This window comes from Danio rerio, chromosome 25 (assembly GCF_052040795.2).
Source record: "Danio rerio strain M-AB ecotype USA chromosome 25, GRCz13ab, whole genome shotgun sequence".
NCBI classification, from domain to species: domain Eukaryota; kingdom Metazoa; phylum Chordata; class Actinopteri; order Cypriniformes; family Danionidae; genus Danio; species Danio rerio.
In genome coordinates this window covers 17,726,138-17,748,707 of record NC_141045.1, presented here as the reverse complement: position 1 = coordinate 17,748,707, position 22,570 = coordinate 17,726,138, and the positions used below count along the sequence as shown (strand labels likewise).

At 33.6% G+C, this 22,570-nt stretch overlaps 1 protein-coding gene across 1 annotated transcript in view; it reads left to right on the top strand.

Moving 5' to 3' along the window:
- The window catches only part of si:ch211-266k8.4, an 80,150-nt gene that overhangs the window by 34,632 nt on the left and 22,948 nt on the right, over positions 1-22,570 (top strand). Inside the window, exons 11-12 of the mRNA XM_087312036.2 lie at positions 17,942-18,037; positions 21,626-21,801. Of these exons, the coding sequence (XP_087168162.1) occupies positions 17,942-18,037; positions 21,626-21,801 (272 nt within the window). The remainder of the gene's footprint in view (positions 1-17,941; positions 18,038-21,625; positions 21,802-22,570) is intronic.

The following is a 22,570-nucleotide window of genomic DNA, read 5'->3' as shown; positions in this document are numbered from 1 at the left end:
ACCAAACTTTGTGATCTCATAACTTTTTGCCGGACTGTCATACAGACTTATGGTTAGGCTCATTTAACTCAGACAACCAATCTGCCAATCACTGATGACCTTTAAACTTTTTAAGCCACACCCTAGCAACCATTTGCGGCACTCTAGCAACTGTCCCATAGACTTCTATTGTAAATTAAAAAAAAAAAACTGCCATTGAATTAACATTCGACATACAACAAACCAATCTATACTTACAACATACTGATCCATACTAGAAACATACTAACAACATACCAATCATACTAGTATCATGCTAATTCATGCTAAATTCCTGCTAACAACATGCTAGTTTATACTAGAAACGCTGGCAACATGCTAGTTTATGCTAGAAATATGGCAATTTATGCTAGCAACTGCCTAGCAATCACCCAGAACACCTTAGCAACCGCCTAGCAACACATTAGCAACCACCTAGCAACGCCTTAGCAACCACCTAGCAATGCCTTAGCAATCACTCAACATGCTAGCAATGCCTTAACAACACCTTAGCAGCCACCTAGCAACCACTTAAAATAACCTAACGACACCTTAGCAGCCACCTAGCAATGCCTTAGCAACCACTCAACACCCTAGCAATGCCTTAGCAACACTTTAGCAACTGCCTAGCAACCACTCAAAATACGCTAATTGCACCTTAGCAAACGCCTAGCAACATCTTAGTAACCACCTAGCAACACCTTAGCAACCACCTAAGCGGTTGCCTTAGCAACCTAGCAAACCTAGCAAACTCTTAGCAATAATTGAACACCTAGGCACTTCACTTTTCTAGTTGTACTTACCACATGATGAAAACAGCTGAATAGAGCTGATGGAGCATTCACTAACCTGTGCATTTTTCAGTCACAAAATGGCGCCAAACAGTCAAAAACGCAACAAACTTCACTTTTCTAGTTGATGGTTAAAATCTCTTCTACAAGAGAGACCTGGCCAAGGTAACAGCCAAACAATAAAACAATTTTAAAATACATAAAAGCCTCATAACAACATTTCATCAGCCCTCTCAACAAAAAACAATCACATGCTTCCAAAACCACGCTCTTTATAATGTCTTTAAATTCACCAAAAGACACAATTTTATTTAGTTTTAAGTCTTTTTGCAAATTATTCCATGCCCAAGGTGCGCAATAAGAAACTGCAGTTTTCCCAGCTCTAAAAAAAACTCGAGCTATATTGAAAAGGAAACACGTGGAAAAGCATAGCTGGTAATTCCTACCTCAAAGAAAAGCTGGATGTTTACCTATAATAGATTAATAGATAAAAATGTACCAGTGTTGTTTTCTACGTACAGATAATGATGTCCAGCCCACCATCTCATATATAATGCAATGGTGTGTATGGGATTTTGCATATGTAATAAAACAAAGTGAAGCGTGATACACAGAATCTTGTTGGAATAAAAGATGCCACATACATGCGTAATATATCCCCATAATCAAGCACTGATAAAAATGTAGCTTCTATAAGTTTTTTAGCATTAGAAGTAAGATTTGATTCATTTTTAAAATCAAAACCAAGTTTCAGTTTCCTAATCAGAAAAGCTTATGGTCAATCTTGATACCCAAGTACTTGTAAGAACAAGAAGTTACTCTTTCAATTGTTTTTCCATCAGATGTAAAATTACTAAGATTATCAAATACTTGTGCCTGAGTTTTTGTAAAAAACAAACTTTGTTTTCTGTGAATTTAAAACCAATTTTAAACTAACCAGAGCCATATGCTATTATTTAATTAAAGAAAGAAAGTATTTATTTATTTATAGACGAATTACCGGTTTGTAAACATTTAGGATGCGTGCGAGGCGAGGTTGCAGAAAAAAGCCAGGAGCTCTAGCAGTTACAGCAAATGAATGACATGCGATGCGGTACAGAGTTTGTTGTTGTAGAGATAAGTTATATGGATTGCATAATAAATAAATAAATATTATGTATATATTTACATAATGCTTTCAGCATTATTATAACAGCTTGTCACCAAGTGATAAGCACAGGGATTTTGCAAAATTAATGTTAAAGTGAGCGGTGTTCGTCTGACAGGTCCATTTGCGCTATCACCCTCCCAATGGATATTTGATAAGACGAAATAGCCAAGCGTCCAGCCCCAAATATACAACTCTCATGAAACTCCAAGTGATTTTACAAGAGAGAAGAAAAAGGCCTACAAGTCTTTGGATACCAACAATTTTTGTCTGTGTGGGCATGTGCAATAAATAATGTTCCATGATTACGAAGTAATGTTCCAAGGATTGAAGACGGAACTGTACAAGGCCTGGGTAATCATCAACAAGCAAATCAACTGCATTCTGACAGTGAACTACATCTGTACGGCAGGGTATGTGAACGTACAGTTTTACTTTTTATTCTAAGCATTCAGTGTGTGGGGTTTATTTATTTATTTATTTTTAAGATTTATTTTTGGCCTTTTTGCTTTTATTGAGAGGAGAGGACAGTATTTTAGACCGGAAACAAAGTGGGAGAGAGGGGGTAGGGACAGGAAATGTCCTCAAACTGGCATTCGAACTCGGGACGCCCTCAAGTGCTACTGCACCATATGTCAGCTCGCTAACTACTAGGCTATTGCGCTGACGTGTCCGCTGATTAATAACCATATTTATCTAACTGTTTTTGCTGAAATCATTTCTGTGTATGATTCAGCATAGCGTGAAATTACCTAATAAAACATGAGATCTGCAGAGTTGAGCAGTTTTAATTAGGTCCTCCATTCAGCTCTTATGATGGCTGTTAGCCAAAGATGTCTGTGGACTAAAAGCATGGATTTTGGCATCCTACCGCACAACACAACATATTTGCTATTGCAACTGGTCTTTTTTTTGCAACTGGTATGTGCAGTTGAACCTATGTTACGTAGGCTGGTAATTCCACTATTCATTTTTATTTTTTTTAATATATTGATTGCATTAAACATTTATTTGTCATAACAGTATTTTATGTTTGTAATGTGCATGTTTTATGGAATTTATTGACATTTTGGTTATTAATATTTTATCAAATTGTGATAAAATCTACAGACCCAAAGCGCTAACAGGCATACAAGGCAAATAAAGCAGAACAATAAAAACGGTAAAAAATAAAAAGACCATAATAAAACAATAAAATATGAACTATTAAATACAATTAGATGATAAAATTAACAAAAATAATCAATACAAGTTAAAAGCAATGGTAAAAAGTCTTGAAGTTTCTTAAAACATTCCTAGATAAACGCCATTCCTGATGCTGATGGGTAGGCCATCCCATACATTAGGGGCACTGTACGAAAAAGCACGACCACCCATAGTCTTCAATTTATTCAGGCTATTTTAGTCAAGTGCTTGAAGTGTGAGTTAAAAAAAAAAAAAGTTAATATAACGTCCAATTTCAAATGAAAAATGCACAGTTGGAAGCACGTCACAGACTACCTTTTATAACTAAGAAATGCTGCAATAAAAATAGTAAATTCTCCAATATTTCTTATTCACTGACGCTACAATGTTTGTGCCTCCAAGTATTATGTTCTTTTTTTCCTGTAATACTGGAGTATAGCCCAGGATTTGTCCAAACAGAAGGATCACGGTTAATCAGAGAGATGATGATGCTTCAGTTTTGCGTTTTACTGTCTGCCAAACCTCTTCATGTTTGCTTCAATCTCTATAATATCCTCAAAGGTCAATCTGAATTGCGTCAGCAGCACATGGTGACATCTCTGTCAGAAACAGATGGTTTATCAGTAAATATTTTCATGTGTCATTTTGCTGCAGTCAAATCCAGAGCCAGAGGAAAAGAAGAGATTTTTTTTTCTTCCCTTTTATAGTCAATCTTTAGAGGGATCGTGACATGAGAAGTCAAATCTGCCTTGATCTTTTGACGTAAAAGAGCTCTTTGTATTAATAAAAAATAAATTAGATTTGTACCTTATTATAAAACAAGCATCTATTTTTTCTAGCTTTAATAAGTTTTTTTTTTAGGATGTCAGTGCATTTTGAACTCAATTGTATTTAATTTAATTTGAAACTGTTAAGATGACTTTATTTTTAAATTATTCACAATTAATTTGCTTAATAATTTTAAAGCATTTTTGAAGCAAAGTTATCTAATAGTTTTAAAAGCAATGTGTTGATTCTCTTTTTTAAAGGGGTGGTCCACTACGATCTCATATTTTAAACTTTAGTTGATGTGTAATGTAGCTGTGTGAACATAAACAACATCTCTGAATGTAAAAAGTTCTAAGTTCAATGCAAAGGGAGACCTTGGTTTTTACAGAGTTAGCTTAGCAAAGCCTACAATGAACGAATTTTGGGGACTACAAAAAAATACTTCCGCCCCCTGTGAGATCACAAAAGTTTGTTACTGCGCATTCCACACTGCGCATGCAGGTAAGGGCCGTGGCCAGAGGCGCTATAACGTTATAGCAGAGATGAAGCTAAAAATGCGTCTAAACACGACTGTTTCCACAGAGCTTCGTCTGTTTCTGTATTTGGGCTTCCAAAGGACATGACACAAAAACAGAAGTGCCTTTAGTTCAATATTAGTTATGTTCCAGAGAATTATAAAACACACAGCAAGCATGATTTGACAAAACAGCTCCAGAATCTCTCCCAGTTCAGTGCTGGATTCGGCTAAAATCTCCTCAAAGCAAAAGTTGTAAGCTACAAGTAAGTGTTTTTATTTGTTAAAATTGATCATGACATGTACAGTGTCTAGCGTTAACGGTATGCTGTAGCAATGATGTAAACAATGCGAAATGCTGCTTTGTGGGCAAACAATTTAGCTACAAATTTATATTTATCAATCAAACTGCTGTAAACACACGCTCACTCCATCAGCACGGTCTCTTATGTGTGTGCGCATGCGACTGCACTGATTGTCTTCAGGTAGCTTTTCCATGTGTTTCACATCTCAGATGATGAAGTCGCAAAAGATATGTGGATGATTCATATTACTTACACCTGCATATTCCGATACTCGTGAAAGACGTCATGTAACGCGTTGAGTTAAAAAAAAAAATACAGATTAGCTTACATGACTCGTGGTCGCAGCAGAATAATAAATCAAGGCTCAACAGGTAGTAGCATCCCACATCTTGTGCTTTATTCTTCTGTCACGATATATTACAGAAAATAACTTAATCCGAGCATCAGAGAAAAAGAAAAAGAAAGTCCCGCGCACATGCGCTTGTTACAGAAAGTTCACACATTCACACACACACACGCACACACATAGACGCACACACAGATGCTGTTAAAGGAGCCACACCCCATTTTCACTCGTTACAGACACTTGTCAGATTTTATTTTAGAGAGCGGGCGCGAGGTTGACTGCATGTTTACACAGCAGAGAAGCGCGTGCTTTTACGGGCGTGACGTGGAGCTGATCCGCCAATAGCAGCACATTATGACGATGACCAATCAGAGTCACTTAAGGGCGGGGCTTTTAGAGGAACTAGGAAATATGACAGTCGTTTTCATGTTAGCTGAGTAGCTGTGAATAATCAAAGTGAGATATATGAAAAAAATTACGTGATTTCCTTCAAGTGAACCATAAACACACATTGCTTTGCATCTTATAAACACAACCAAGCAAGTAACGTTACTGTTCAGATGACGCATTAAACGGACACAGGTGCTCCTGCCAAATTTCCACTAATTTTTTTCTCCATTTCTTGGGTCCAGATAGACTGAAAATAATCGCTTTTAACTTCTTCCATAACCTCCCACTGGCCTGCAGATACACATACTAGGGGATGCTGCTCTCTCATTGGCTGTATGGTAATAGCGGATGTTATTTTTACTGAGAAAACATTTTATACGGCATGATTTTGAATCGCCAAGAGCTCCAGATACTTAGCATGCCAAATCTCTCATGGGTTTTGGTGACTCATCGGCGATTCTCTCAAATTGCGTCTTTGATAGCTCACACTGTGTGATTGATATACACGTGAACGAGAACTGATTTGCCTGTGATTTCAGGCATTTGTCTGCAATTTCTCAAAATCAGGACTAAAATAATGCAGTCTGAATCATAATCATTTTTAACAATGGAAAGCACACATTTTTGCATTACATCATTGCAATATAAGCTCTGCCCACTAGCACAGTTTTAATGACGCGGATGCACTGGGGCGCTGTTTTCCACATCAGTGTTTATGAATAGAATACACTATTACATGTGTTTATATGTATAAAAAGCTATTAAAATTCATAAATAAATGGATAAAAATGCAATACTTTCTCCAAACCTAAGCTGTAACTTTATATATTGGTATAGAACTAAGTTAAAATAATAAATACAATTTTCAAAAGAGAATTAGCTGAAAAGCCTTGTATGTGGTTATAGGGAACATTTTTTTTTACAAATTATTGTTAAAGGTCCCATGAAATTAAAATAAAGTTTTTTAAGATGTTAGTTCCAGCATTATTTGTTTTTAGAATATCTATTTGGTAGTGTGCCCCAAAACAGGGACAGAATTTATGTTTACAAGAAATGAAACTGATATATAAACATGTAAAGCTTGTAGTTTGTTACTCCTGCCGAAATGGATCAACGGTTTTATTCGCGTCACGTCATACTTCAGTTTCTCATCACATCATTACCAAACAAATGCTCTCCAGTATCGGACAAACCCGCCCCCTTTATTACGCTTTATCCTTCTATTTTCTTTTCGGTTTAGTCCCTTTATTAATCTGGGATCGCCACAGCGGATGAACCGCCAACTTATCCAGCACATGTTTTACACAGTGGATGCCCTTCCAGCCTCAACCCATCACTGGGAAACACTCATACACGCTCAATCACACACATACATACGGACAATTTAGCCTACCTAGTTCACCTATAGCTTTGGACTTTTGAGGGAAACCAGAGCACTCCAAGAAAAACCCACGCGAACACGGGGAAAACATGCAAACTCTTTAAACTGTTTGAACCATAACGGAGTTGACAATAACAGTTGGTATTTTACCATTTTTTGATTTAGCTCAAAATGCTAACCTCAAACCAGATACAACATGGCCTGTCTGAAATGTTTATCTAGAAGCCACAAAATGTACCCACAATTTTAAAACCTATATTTTAGTAGATATACGCAACATGCAAATGTTTCTAAGAAACAAAGTAAAACTGAAGCTACATTTAATTAATTAAATATTATTAAAAATGGTCCCCAGCTAAGTATGACCTTTTTTTTTTTTTTTACCTTTTCAATTTTTGTCTGAACTATCTCATTGAAACAGATATTGCCAATATGAGACTTTTCCTTTAGTGCTGTCATGAGTCAAAGGATCTCCGATAATGACCTCATGTAATCACACGTCCCACGGCTATCCCATAAATCTTATCAAAGGAAGAGCAGGACATTACGGTAGCTTAATCACAGGCATGTACCTTTACTTTTGTGGAGCTGCAGGTCTTTTAATGTTAAATCTTTTAAATGGTGGTCTCTGTACTTGACTCTTTTTATTGTGATAGATTGTTTGACTGCTGGTTCAAAAGTCGGCCCATTTCCTTTGTATTCTTTGGCTTAACCTATTGTGTTTCTTTGCTCCGTCTCAGGATTTTTACTATTGTGATAGTTAAGCCTTAAAACGGACACCTGACTAAGTTGTGTCAAAAGCATGAAGAAGCTATTATAGTCACTGACACTGGATACCATTCTGATGTCTGTTTAGTTCTGACATACTCTACACGCTTGAGCTATTCCAGACAACAGGACAAACGGAAGAGTTAAAAACAGTTGGTTTGGCGCATCTATTTTGAACAAGTTATTTCAGTTTATAACCTTGATTTGATTTATTTGATTACATTTTATTTATTTAGAACAAAAGAATCATACACTTAAAACAGTTCTTTAAACAAATTACTTTTCCTCAAATTGAGCCAGATGAAGCTCGAGCTTATTATTTTCCCCACCCTATTACTACACACATATCATTCTTCTATTACTTCAACTTCTTTTTTCTTTCACTTATCTCTTCTGTTTACATGAGACATTTTCGTCTATTTGGCATATTTTACATATTATATGGTTAATTCCCCATTTGTACATTTCCTTTTTATAAAATAGATCCAAAACATTTGTGGTACTGCAAACAGTTATTAACTGAAATTTCATCATACCTTTCTCATTTTGTTTTTGTATTTTTACAATCACCTTTATTAATCAATATATTCCTTTTAATAATATAACACTGTATCCTGACACTGTATCCTGTTTAAGAATCATTGATTTATTGTCCAAGATAAATCTTGCTTTATACACTAAACTTTTAAAAAGGTCTCATAATTGAGAACAAGTGGTATTCAGTTTATTGTGAAATCTTTTATTTTATTATTCAATTGATTTTATTACCAACGTAAAAAATCATATTTAAACTGCTGCTTCAACTTCTAGACATCTTTAGAGACATCTGAAGTTCATCTAAAATCTTGATTGAGCTGTTATGACATAAACATACTTATCCATGTCATTAACATGATAGAAAGATGTGATGTTAATTTTGATTAATGCTTTTACCAAGTGATTCAATTTGAATCTAAAGTTTTTATTCAACCTTTACCCATTATTTTTATATTTTATCTAATATCTTAGTGTTGAGGCTTTGCTTGAGCTTTTTTGTGATGGATTGTGTTCAAATGTTTGCCCATTTTCTTTGTATTCGCATACATTACTTGTGTTCCTTGGCTTCATCTCAGGACTTTCACTATTGTCATTGTTAGGCTCAATGTTATCTGTTTTCCTGCGGCGCAATATTTTTGGCTTGTGCAAACCAGGCACACAGTTACTCCAAAAAACAAGTCTAATTGAAAACTGTACCTCACACATTTTATTTGGACTCTGTTAGATACGTTGTTTGCTTGAGGATATCCGGGAAAACTGAAAGAAATTCTGGGCCCCGAGGTATGAAGGCAACAGAAATGAATTGAACTTTTTATTATTAAAACATTTTCCTGGTTCATGAGAACCTGGATTCCCCTCCTTCCAGGCATAGTTATAGTGAGTTATGGGAGTTTTTTTCATGGGGATTTATGGGAATAGGAAGCTTAGAAGTTTGGATCTTGGACACTGATAAGAAATCCTGCATGTTCACACTACTTCCATGAACATGATTTAAGCATGATTCTGAATCTGTAGATCCCTATTTGGTCCTAAATAATTGTGAGCTAGACACTCAAGCAGTAAGCACAGTCAAGATGTTGAGCCTGTGATATTAATTTAATCAATTGTTATCGGAGATTATTTCACAGTTCTCTAGAATACTTGATTCTGATTGGTTTGTCGCAACAATTCAAGGGATGTTATTCCTAGATAACAACCACTTAAACTAATAACACAGGCTCATCCGGGTACATCCAATCATCCTGATCATCAGTGAATACGTTCACATCCATATTTATATGCTTGTTTGCCTTTACTGCTGTTTTTGACTGTTTGGTGCAATCTTGTGACTGAATAATACATGGGTTAGAGTGTGCTCCATTTAGCTATTTTCCTTTCTGTCATATTTGCCTTTAATTAAAGAATTAAGACTAGTAATGCTTAGAACAATGTTTTGTATTAAATTTTAACATTTTGTGGCAAGCAGCAGTGTAATAAGAGGGATGAAGTACATCTAGACGGTTGTTTTTTGCAGAATTAATTTCTTCAGTCTCGAACGGCCCATAAGCCTGATGAGCTTTATTTTGTAATATTCACCTGGAACTACATTATTCCTTACTTAATATACCTTGCAATGTTACGATTGACCAATCAGAATCAAGTAGACTAGTATGCCATTAATGCTTAATTCTAAAAGTGTTAAAAAATTCTTGGTGATGAAATGCCAGGAATGAATATCAACCTCTGCATGAACATATGACAGTTAAGCCAAGAGATTTGACACGATTCAGTAGTCTACATCTGTTTATTGAAACATAGGCATCAAACTTTACAATAAACACAATGAATAAAGAAAAGATGCAATTAAACCATACCTTTTGCCTCTTCAGAGTGGAGATGAATGAATTTATAATCTGCAAACCTTGCATTTTGCATTCTAAATTGATTTTGAACATGTCTCGTTCAGTCGTTGCCCAGTAACAGTATAGTAAACAATTTGGGCATCAAATAATTCAAATTTAAAAGTCCCACATACATAGTAAGTTAAATATAAGCTTAAAAATAATCAAGGGAGGGAAACAATCATTTTCTCACCTGAAAACATTTATCTTATCAAAAGCAGCCTGAGGGATGTATTTTAAAGATCTCAGAGCTACATATGAGTCTGTGTTCTCTTAATGACGTCAGGTCCGGATGAATGACCTAAAGTAACCATACATGCAAATGATGAGGGCGTGCCATATGAGTCACAGTTTAGTTTGAGACTCATGGTATGCCCATTTCTATATACTGATCTATTATTATTCTACTATGCCTTGGTATGCCCATATTTTGTTTATAGGGCACCTTTAAATAAATTCTGATATTGTTTTATAATCCTGCTCTTATTTAGTTACTAGATTACATTTTATTTTCTTTATTATTAATATTTCACTCAATAAATTATAGTAGGATTCAAAAATAGACAATTTTTCGGATCTAATTTATTGATTAATTTCAGTTACTATAAAAGAAGGTTCAAAAGGAGACTATTTAAGATTTAAAATGTGATTTTAGCATGGAAAATATACATTTTATTTACAATAATTGTTTACAAATATTTACAATATTTACAAACTTCTCTGACCACATTTCTAGAACTGCTTGATCGTGCAGATTCGCACTCTATAACATCAGAAATATCCGACCCTTTTTATCTGAACATGCAGCTCAACTCCTTGTTCAAGCTCTTGTTCTCTCCAAACTGGATTACTGCAACTCTCTACTAGCTGGGCTTCCAGCTAACTCTATCAAGCCTCTTCAGCTGCTCCAGAACGCAGCAGCACGAGTGGTCTTTAATGAACCTAAAAGAGCACATGTCACTCCGCTGCTCATCTGTTTGCACTGGCTGCCAGTTGCTGTTTGCATCAAATTCAAAGCTCTGATGTTTGCCTACATAGCGACTTCTGGCCTTGCGCCTTCTTATCTGCTCTCACTTCTGCAGATCTATGTGCCCTCCAGAAACTTGCGTTCTGTGAATAAAAGTCGCCTCATGGTTCCATCCCAAAGAGGGAAGAAATCACTTTCGCGAACGCTCACGTTCAATCTACCCAGTTGGTGGAATGAACTCCCTAACTGCATCAGAACGGCAGAGTCTCTCTCTGTTTTCAAGAAACGACTAAAAACTCAATTATTTAGTCTCCACTTCACTTCCTAATCTGCAATTGCCTCTCTGGATATCACACTAACTATACCCAAAAAAAAAAAAAAAAAGTACTAATACTTTCCTTCTTAGACTTTACAGACCTGAAACTTGCCTATAGCACTTATTCATTGTTGCTCTTGGTTGTGTAAATTGCTTCCTTGTCCTCATTTGTAAGTCGCTTTGGATAAAAGTGTCTGCTAAATGACTAAATGTAAATGCAATAATTATTTTTTAAATAATTCATTTTAATATTTTTGTGATAAATTAGGATTTAATGTATTTTAAGAAATGTAGGAAATGGATGTTATTTTGGGATTTTATTTTCTTTCTTTTTTATAACATCTAGAGAGATCTGCTGTTTCTGAAGCAGGCTCTGTAGTCCAGAAGGAAGCTTCAGGTTTAATCTTGCTGCACAGAGTTCCTGTGCACAGACGCCATGTTTACCGGTTGCCAGGTGTTTGTGCGTCAGAGGAAGTGCAGACATGGGTCTGAGAGCAGAAATATATTTGCTCACTGCTGATCCAAACTGACCTGCAGATACACACACACACACACACACACACACACACACACACACACACACACACACACACACACACACACACACACACACACACACACACACAAGCAGATTATCTGATCTGCACCAGATGCAGCCAATGCAAATACTCTGATTTGTTGCATAAGGTTCTTAAAATTAGAGCTTCACCATATTTTACAAATTTATTGCAAAAGACTTCTCCAGAGTTCTTTAACTTGACAGATTTTTTATGTAGTTTCACTGAGAGTTTATTTAGCATAATATTTTAGGATATGTTCTTTAAAGTATTTGGCACTGTATGCAGTACTGTATTTAATGTTTGCTTATTTTTTTGCTAATATTATGTAGAATTAGATCATGTTTTGATCCTAAGTCTGATTACATTTTACTAGACTGATACTTTTAGAGTTTTGTTAAATTAACACTTTTGAAATATATTTTATTTTCAAAACAAGTCCTAATATGTTATATTTATAAGGTAATTTATAATATAATTTTGAATTAAAATAAGCTAAAATTCTACACTTTTAACCATTTGTTTTACCACAAGTATTCTCTTCATTTTTTAAAATCAAATAATAATATAAAATCCATAGTTTTGCCTTAGTTGCCATTATTAAGAATAGTGGGGAGCTAATTCCTACTTAGTTTACCATGAACGCCTTCATCAGTGTTTTGACTAAACCATTCTAAGATCAGCAGTATGTAAACTAGATTACACAAACTGCTTTTCAGATGTCTTTAGATGAAAAAATGGTATCTGAAACCAAGTGTGTTTGTGTCCAGTATCTAAAACTAATGTGTTCGCTATCATGTTTACACAGAAAAGTGAACATGCCTACTGGTTATCAGTTGAGTTGAATGAGAGAAAAGTTGCTTTGTAGCATTATCTAAAACTGGGCGTTTTGTTATTTTTAGGTTGTGTCTCTCAGTTGCCATTAGGGCTAAAAAGATATGTTAAAACATACAATTTTGTTTTTAATATAAATTTCTCTTTAGTCTTCTGATTTCATATGGCCTTATGTAAGGACATATAGTAATGCATTTTGACGAGTAAGACATTGAGAATTTAGTTTATTTGTTCATCTCAATATCATCTCAAATAAAAAAAATGTAATAATAAAATCTTTTTTGTGAGATCAATATTGTGAATTGTATTGAATCATGAGTTGAGTGAATTGTTACTTTTCTAATAAGATAACATTCAAATAAACTACAGTAGAAATACATTTATCAAATAAATTCCTTAATTTACATCAAAACATGCTTTACCTCAACATTATACCCTGTAAAAATATGTTCATTAACAGTTGTCCATCACCTCTTTTGCGAATCGTAATTTTACTATGGAACCTTGATCACTGCTCTTAAGTTTTGGTGTTGACAGGTTTAACATGGTTACTTTCAGCAAACATTTGAAATAGTTTGAAACCATATGGTTGTCTATATTGGTCATGTACATTAGTAAAAAAAAATGAGCCTATATTTTTTCTTATCGTACAGATATATTTCTTTACATATTAGTCCTTATGCAGTATAGTATGTTGCTTCAGACTACTAAAATACTAAAAGTTTTTTTACACAAAACGCTATTTATTCCCATTTTGTCTTAATTCTGGGTTTACAAAACAAAATTAAGTAATTTCGCATGTAGATTGCATACAAAATCAATGCAAATGCACAAATATAGGTGTATGTAATGCATGGAATTTGCTTAAGTAGTGTCTTTCTGCATTAGTCTAAATGTTTCAACTCGAGCATAAAAATCTGCTTTCTGTTGAGAATCAGCATTGTTGTCAGAGATCAGAGAGGTGAGATTTTTTTTGTGTGTAATTTAATGTCCTGGTCATACTAGGATTGGGCGATGTCGACCAATTTGGCATCGTACAATGTCTAATGTGAACCAGTGTGGACAAATTGTTGTGGTGAATTAATTTATGAATAATTAATTAATTAATAACAAATTAATTATTTGTAGCCTACCATTTCAACTACCTGACCCGCATGGTCTTTGTTTTATCCATAACCAAATTATAAATAAATAAAGATAAGTTACACACAATTTACCACCTGTCAATCACTTTTTCCATGGGTTTCTGGCATGAATAGGCAGAGTGATCTGTGTTGTTATTATGGCGCATGTGTGATGTGTCTTTTCAGCCGTATAGTGTGAAAGGAGGGTTTTTCGGAAATGCTAGATGAAACGCCAGTGAGGATGTGGATTGTTTTCATTCTAAAATGCCATTTTAAAACTAAAATGTATTAGTGTGAACGGCGCAGTATGTATTTTACTCGACTGGGTTACTGCTGCGGCAGGGGCGGAGTGAAGGATCTATCAACCCAACCCTAGGTCATACGATTCCTTGTTTTTATATTTTTGCCCTTATAATCGGTCAGATAAACTGGAAGCAGCCAGGATTGTCACTTTTTGGAGTTCCCCAACACATTTTCTTTGTGCACTATTTGCAGAGTGTTTCTGTATTTGCATGTGTTTTCTTAACCTAAGAGTTAAGAAATATTTTGCGCTGTATCTTTCAAACAATTAAACTTTATCCAAGATTTGTTATAAGTTTTTTGGGGAGATCTCTTTTTGTTGTCATCTGAAATCTGTCCTTCATTCATATTTATTCTCATTAATTGTCTTCCCGTTTTGCGACTCCAACTGGAGGAAAACAATACTGTGCAGATTTTTTCTGTGAAGCAGCACATAAAATGATAGGATTACCCATCATTCTCTCAGAATAGCCCTGTCATTATTGTATTAGAGGCGCAGGATTAACCTTTATTTTGCTTCATCTGTTAATCTGTTGACTCCTGCCCTTTGAAACAGATGTCGGTGGGTCGACCGAGGTGACAACCCATTAACTTCCATTCCCAACCAAATGATACCGCCAAATCTCTAACTAAAATTATTGGAAATTACCCAGAAGATTCCAATTGTGTTAAATACGTCAATGTAAAAAAAGGTAATTAGCAATATTTACTCTTTATTGTGCAGATACTTAATGTTATTTTATGTTATACAGATACTATTATTTTATATAATGATGATACCTAATATTATATTTACCATTAAACATTTAGTGTCTCCATAAAATGCTTTCCTTTATTAATTTTTAGGGCTTATATGGGTTGTGCTAAAAATGACTACAAGAAGCTATTAAAACTAATATTATTCCTATTCGTTTTATGAACGTCTATAAATATGTAAAACTGATCCAATAACAGGTAAAAATTATGAAATCTGATTTATGTATTGATTCATGATTCATGTTTTGAGTTTTTTAAACATTTTGAAACAATAATGATCTAATTAAAGCCCTATTTACCGAAATCATGTGACCTTGCCCATTTGATACGCATTCATTAAATTATACACAGAGATTCTTCAAAGCTTTTGGAAGAGTATTTTTAAATCACTAGTTTCACATGCATTTTTTGTGTTTTTGAGGTGTTTAGCTAAAAACAATTAAATGGGTGCTCCAGATATTCTTAAGGCTTGGTTGTGTTTATAAGATGCAAAGCAATGTGTGCTCATGCTTGATTTTTATTATTATTATTTTCTACAAATTATGTTATTTTTTCATTCATTTTACTTTATGTACAGCTACTCGGCTAACATGAAAACGACATGTCATATTTTCTAGTTCCTCTGATAGGCTTGCTCTTCAGAGGCTCTGATTGGTCAGCTAACATAATGTGCTTTGATTCATGGATGGGCTCCACGTCACCAGGAAGAGCATCATGCATCCACAAGCTCGCGCTTTGACTGACTATGAGTATTTACACAGCAGAGGCAGAGTAGCTGTTAGCCATATCAGTTTGAGCCTGATTCAGACGGAAAATAAAAAAGGACACTGCTGAATCTCACGCCTGCTCTCCAGAATAAAATCTGACAATTCTCTTTCACATATATTCAGAATAGGCATGTGTAAGTTATATGAAATGTTCACATATCTTTTACGAGTTTGTCATTTGAGATGTAGAAAGCAGGGAAAGTGTCAGCACAGAGAGACACTGCAGCGCTGCTGAAGATTGTAGGTATTTACAGGGGTTTGACGGATAACTATGAATTTGTAGCTAAATTGTTAGCTGTGCCAAACACTATTTCCAGTTGATTACATCCTTGTTTACATCCTTTAGCGTTAATGCTAGACACTATGTCATAGATCAATTTAAAAAAATAAAAATACTTAGATTGTGGATCACAATCCACAGCTTCTGCTATTATGGTTGGAGTTGCTCTTTTGAGGTTTCAATATTGAGGAGGTACAATGCGATACAGACACAAATGAGACAATGAGAATCCTCAAAAGACCTCAGAGACCTCTTAATACACACTAGGCACAGTTGTTGTTTTTTTTTTTTTGTATGACTGCATTTTTTAAATAGAAAATTAAATGCAAATGTCATAACAGCAACAGCAAGTTAATACACCTGACATCTAGACTACACTATAAAACAGTTTAAAATGCTAAATCTTTCAGTGCATTATTGAAACACCAATATCAGAAAATTGAGTAGGTTTTACTAAATTTTGTCACTTCGATTATTTTCTCAAAGATTCATTATAAACATAGCTAACAATTCCAAGTAAAATACACCTGCAAGCTCATGGTTTCATAAATAGTGAATAAGTTTACATTGACATATATATATATATATATATATATATATATATATATATATATATATATATATATATATATATATATATATATATATATAGAACCTGAATTGAATTATCTAATGTAGAAAGGACATTTGTTTTTCTGTAGTATTTATATCAGTGGCATACTGTAAATCAGTTGTATGAATTGAAAGAAAATGGTGTTGATGCAAAAACTGTTAAGTGTCTTTTTTTAAGATTTGTAGATATTTAGGGAGGAAGTTAGTCCTGGGTTCTTCCAGAAATTTCTTGTTATACTTTTGAACATGCTAGAACTTGTCTTTATGACATCCTCTGCAAACTAAAGCCTTTAAACTGCCACTGATTGAGATTGATTGTGAAATTACGGCTCCCGCTAAAGCTTAGGATTAAAGTTTAATTGTAGTTGCGAAGTACTGTAAATGGATCTTGTAGTCTTTATATTGGTCAACATGCAACATTCACTGTTGGCATAATTAGTGATAAGTTGGCAAGTGTCTGCTCTCTCATGTTTTTTTTTTTTTTGAGTAGAAATGCAAAATGATGTGCTTTTTCCACTTAAGGTAAATGCACTCTTAAAAAAGATTGAACTAATGTGTTTTTGCAAATGTTCATATACTTATTTATCTTATGGACATCGCAGTAAATTATCTTTGTAGTATTTATTTATACATTTAATTTGCTTTTATTTTTATGTTCTATGGTCATTTATTGCATTTTATCTATTTTTTATTATGAATATATTTATGTAATTGTATTGTTTTGTTTGTTCAATAAAAAATATTAATAATTAATAATTATTTATATATATATATATATATATATATATATATATATATATATATATATATATATATATGTGTGTGTGTGTGTAAGTGTAAGTGTAAGTGTAAGTGTATGCATGTATGTATATATGTGTGTGTGTGTATACACATTTATATTTGTGTAATAACAGTAATAATAATGCTAATCATTAGTTCTAATAAATAAAAAATTAAAATACATACATAAAATGTTTTTATTCATATTTACATATGTTTATATAGTATTATTTATTAGTTTAGTTGTCATTTCAATCACTTCGGTACATCAGATTAAATTTAAAACTAAAAATAAAGAAATATTTATTTGGCATTTATCTATCATTTATTTTATTTCAATTATATTAATCAACAAAATTGTTGTTTTTATTTAGTTTATGTATTTAATATCTAGCCTTATAATTTAGTAATTTAACTATAATAACCATATTTGTTTGTTTGTTTGTTTTCTGCACGTTTATGCATTGAATTAATGTTGTTTTTTTCGTTTGTTTTAACTTGTATTAATTTATCTATCTTTAAATTTGTTTTTATGTATCTATTTTTGGTATAACAAGTGTCTTGTATAAATGTTGCACATACAAACAATAAACTTCTCTTTCACATCTCTCTTTGCAGAGAAAGCGAATAAAGAAAACACAAAAATCAGTACAGCTTCTCTCGGCGATGGACAGCTGCACGATGAAAAACCTTTGCAAGAAACTGCCAAGAAAGGTGAGCCAGTTCATAGAGATCATTTATAGCTAATTCAGCCCTAATAGTGCATCGACTGGAAAGTCGAATAATGCAGCATAACTTAATAATGTAATACAACTGGCACAAAGCCTGGAAAGAGAATAGGGTAAAACCCTTGTTCTTGAGGTCAGCCAATCATACTGTACATTCAATGTTAAGTGAATTACAGAGAGCAGCACTGTCACCTACCCGACTACAAACACCAAAACAGACGCTCTCAAACACAATACAGCCCACATTTCCTTGCTCTGCTGATGAGATTATAGACCAGTGTTCAAACTCTGTCCTGGAGGGCCTGTGTCCTGCATAGTTTAGCTCCAACTTCTATCAATACACCTTCCTGAAGTTCCTAGTATATCTAGAAAGAGCTTGATTAGCTGGTTAAGGTGTGTTTAATTGGGGTTGGAACTAAAATACGCAGGACACTGGCCCTAAAGGACCGAGCTTGGAACCCCCTGTTATAGACTGACCGTATATGATTCTGTGTAGAAAAATGTTCTCCAGTTTTAACCAGAACACCGATAGAAATCTGACTGGTGATGATGATAACATTCACTTTTATTTAAACTCCCTTTTGATATCATTTAACACTGAAAAAAGCACATAAGAAGAGGGGCCGGGTGAAAAAGTGTTTTGAACTTGAACTGCAATATCATTTTTCACCACAGAGTGTCAATCTTATATAATGCACCTTTAAAAATATTTTTATTATGTTGGTGAATACAATTTAAAGCCCTTTCAAAATGAAAGTAGGCAATATATACATTTTTAGAATTGCAAGATTGGCAACCTGTCTGCATGAATAACTATTTTGTACTGCAAACTACTTATTATATTTCTTCTAGGTTGAAAAAAAAAAAGTCCTGTAGAATAAAGCCAAAAAAATATCGTTGGAGCATTAATATCACATCACTGGATTTGATTATTTCTTAAAGATTAAATGATAAGGATATTATTAAATTTTATTGTATAAACGTATTTATACATTGATAACCATGTTAATTTATTTCAGTACTCTCTTTCAGAAAACTTTTTATTTTTGCTCTATCGATTTTGATATATGCTGGTAATTTATTATATATCTTTAAAAATCTGTATTTAATCAAAGAAACATGATAGTACCTTGTGCAATTAATCAATGTGAAGAGTACTTCATACAAGAAAACAAGTTCATATATGTTCAATATGACCCCCTCCAGACACTCGAGTGACATCAACCTGAAAGCTGTGGTATTCTTTTTAAAAAACCCTGTATTTTATGCAGATGCACCACATAGAAAAAGACCTGATCACCCTAGTCAATCTAACTAATGAATTTATTTTCAAATAGGGCTATTCATATCATCTGATGAAAATATATTCATATTGCAGAAAACAACTTAAAGGATTTTAGCAAATGGCTGCAATGTAACAAAGAGTGAAACATTTAAGAAGGTTTGAATACTGCATGTGTATTGAAGGACAGTTTGTCTTGAAAATATTAAAGACTCCCATTTTACCTCTTTGATCGTCTCCACCTCCTGAATCATAAATTAAGCTTCAATTATGAAATAATTGAGTCTAATTTTTATCTTTTTGTTTGTTATATAAACAATATAGTTATATAAACAATTGTATGAAATGTGTACTTACTATAATTTCCTATAATTTTAATCTATTATTTTCAGTAATTAAAAATTAATCATTGGGTTTCTGTCTGTACGCTCTGGTCAACTGTGTTACTGTTATAAATCCAATCTTTAAAGCACTGATAGAAAAAGTATGTAGATTGCTTCATTGAGGCATGTCAGTATTCTTTTCTCATTAACTTGTACTAAATGTTGTACACCAATGTACCGATTAATTATTTGTCAACTCCGTTATCATGATATTTCATTGAATTTCTAATTTACTTTATTTGAAAAATGATGAAAATGCATGCAATTGTGTTTAGACATGCATGGTTTGAGGTTAAAGCACAAAAAAGTGGAAAATGTCCCCTCCATTTTTATCAACTCTATTGGTGGTGGTTTCAAAAGTTTAACAATGTTTTGAGCAACAATTAGTAAAATCAAACATTTGTTTTAAGTCATTCCAGTTTAAAGAAAATGAATGGAAAAAGCAGTAAGTAGCTACAAGTGTGAATTGAGTCATATACAGTTGAAGTCAGAATTATTAGGAATTCTAAGCCCTCCTCCATATTTTTCCCCCAGTTTCTGTTTAACAGAAATATTTTTTTCTAAATATAATAGTTTTAATAACTGATTTCTTTTATCTTTGCCAATGTTATGATTGAATAAGTTGTCTAAAGAGAGATCACGTAAAATTTTGAATATTATATTATTACTGAAGAAAATGGGTGAAAATAAAACGGGACACACAATCTTAACACTTAATTTGTTTGTTCCTCTATAAGGAAAACTGATAAAGCCAACAAAAGAGAGGCATGTTTGAGCTTTGTATAGTACATTTGAAATAAATAGAAGCAATCATCGAAATATAATCAAACCAAAAGTTACAGAGGGGGGAAAGGAACTAGAGTGACACCAAAACAAAGAACTAAAAAAACAAAAACAAAAGCCACATAAACTAGAACACAAGATCCCCTCTAAACTTACTAAAGAAAATAAATGTGAAAAAGATTCAGCGTATATGATGCCAGTAAACACACTCCCTAAACTAATAAACAAAAACACAAAAAGCAGCGCTCGCCTAGTTTCTGAACAATTCAAATAACTACAGGCAAAATGTATGTCACGCGACTTGTTAACCTATTCCTTTTTCTCCAAAAAGGAATGATAAACTCTTAAACCATGTTGAATTTGTTTGAGTTAGTTCAGAGACTTGAAACAAATCATCATACAAAAACAGAAGCAAGGGTACACAGCACTGAACAAACAAGGTGTGCCGGTCAAAGTTAAAGTCCGTGGAACAAAGCCTGATTGGTCCATGAGGAAACGTCCTAATGAGGAAGGCTCCGGATCCAATCAGCAAGTACCTGAGAAGGAAAAAATAGCGGAACAAAAGGTGATAGGGCGAGACAGAGCAAATGACAGACTTTACAATTCAATTCATCTTTATTTCACCATGTAGATTGCGTCAAAGCAGCTACACATAGAAGATTATAGTAGACAGGCAAACCAAGGCGACAAAATTCCCACGGATCGTATGAGCCATAATGACAGAACATAATATTTGACTAGATATTTTTCAAGATACTAGTATTCAGCTTAATGTGACATTTAAATGCTTAACTAGGGTAATTAAGTTAACTATGCAAGTTAGGTTATTTTATTGAAAATAATATATATTACTTAAGAGGGCTAATAATATTGACCTTAAAATAGTTTTTAAATGCTTTTATTGTAGCTGAAATTAAACATATAAAAATTTCTCTGGGAGAAAAACTTTTAGAAAATACTGTGGAAAAATTCTGTGCGCAATTATCGTTTGGCATATCTTTTTTTAAAAATTCACTGAAGGGTTAATAATAGTATTTAAATATTAAAATAAATATCTAATGAATGGTCTTGGTTTGTTTCAATGTTCTTCTCTAAATCATGTTTTGTGCTTTGTTTTTTTCCCCAGAGGCTTCAGCCTCCAGTTCTAAAAGTGTTTTCACACGACTGCTGAAAGTGGCTCAACATTTCATTCTAAAATCTGGCAAGTACAGTAGCGCTGCCAAATCCTCTCCCACCAAGAGGAGTCCTGCCCCAGGCCGGCTTGCCAAAACCAGAACCTCTTCCCACTTCACCCAGACACAGGTGCGCATGATTTACATCACAGCAGATACCCGAATTTGCTCCTTAATGCAAGACACTGCAGGTGAAAAGGGTAAAAACAAAACGAGCTAACAGTTGTCTTCACACTACTTTAAAAATAATACATGGTGCAACAAAAATACATGGTGCTCAATAGAACCACTTTAAGTGCCATGTAGTAGGCCTGCACAATATATTGTTTGAGGATCAATATTGCAATGTGTAATTCCACAATAGTCGCATTGCAGGATATGCAATTTGAAGTCAGCATTGTGTTTGACCAGGTACGACAGTTGAGATGAGAACATTTTGTAGTAATTTCAGTTTGACCATAAGTTTTATCAATTCCTTTTTTTTAAGGCCTGTGTAATGTTACACAATAGTTTAAACTATTTTGGCACAAGGAATTATTATGTTTGTAGCTTTAAAAAAAAAAGTTAAATTGTATTTAATTATTTACACAATGAAGAATATACAGCTTTATTGTACATTTGGTTATTTCATTTCTGTACCTGTACGCTTAGACTATAGTTTCTCTACTTTATTTGTCTATACTTGTAATTTATTACAAGTAAAATAAAATGCAATGTGTATACTACTATTTAACTTAAAGTGCTTAACTAGGTTAAGTTAGGGTAATAAGTCAAATCATTGTATAACAGTTATGTAGAGTATGAAAAAAATATTGCTTAAGAGGGCTAATAATATTGACCTTAAAACAGTTTAAAAATGTTTAAAAACAGCTTTTATTGTAGCTTAAAAAAAAAAAACA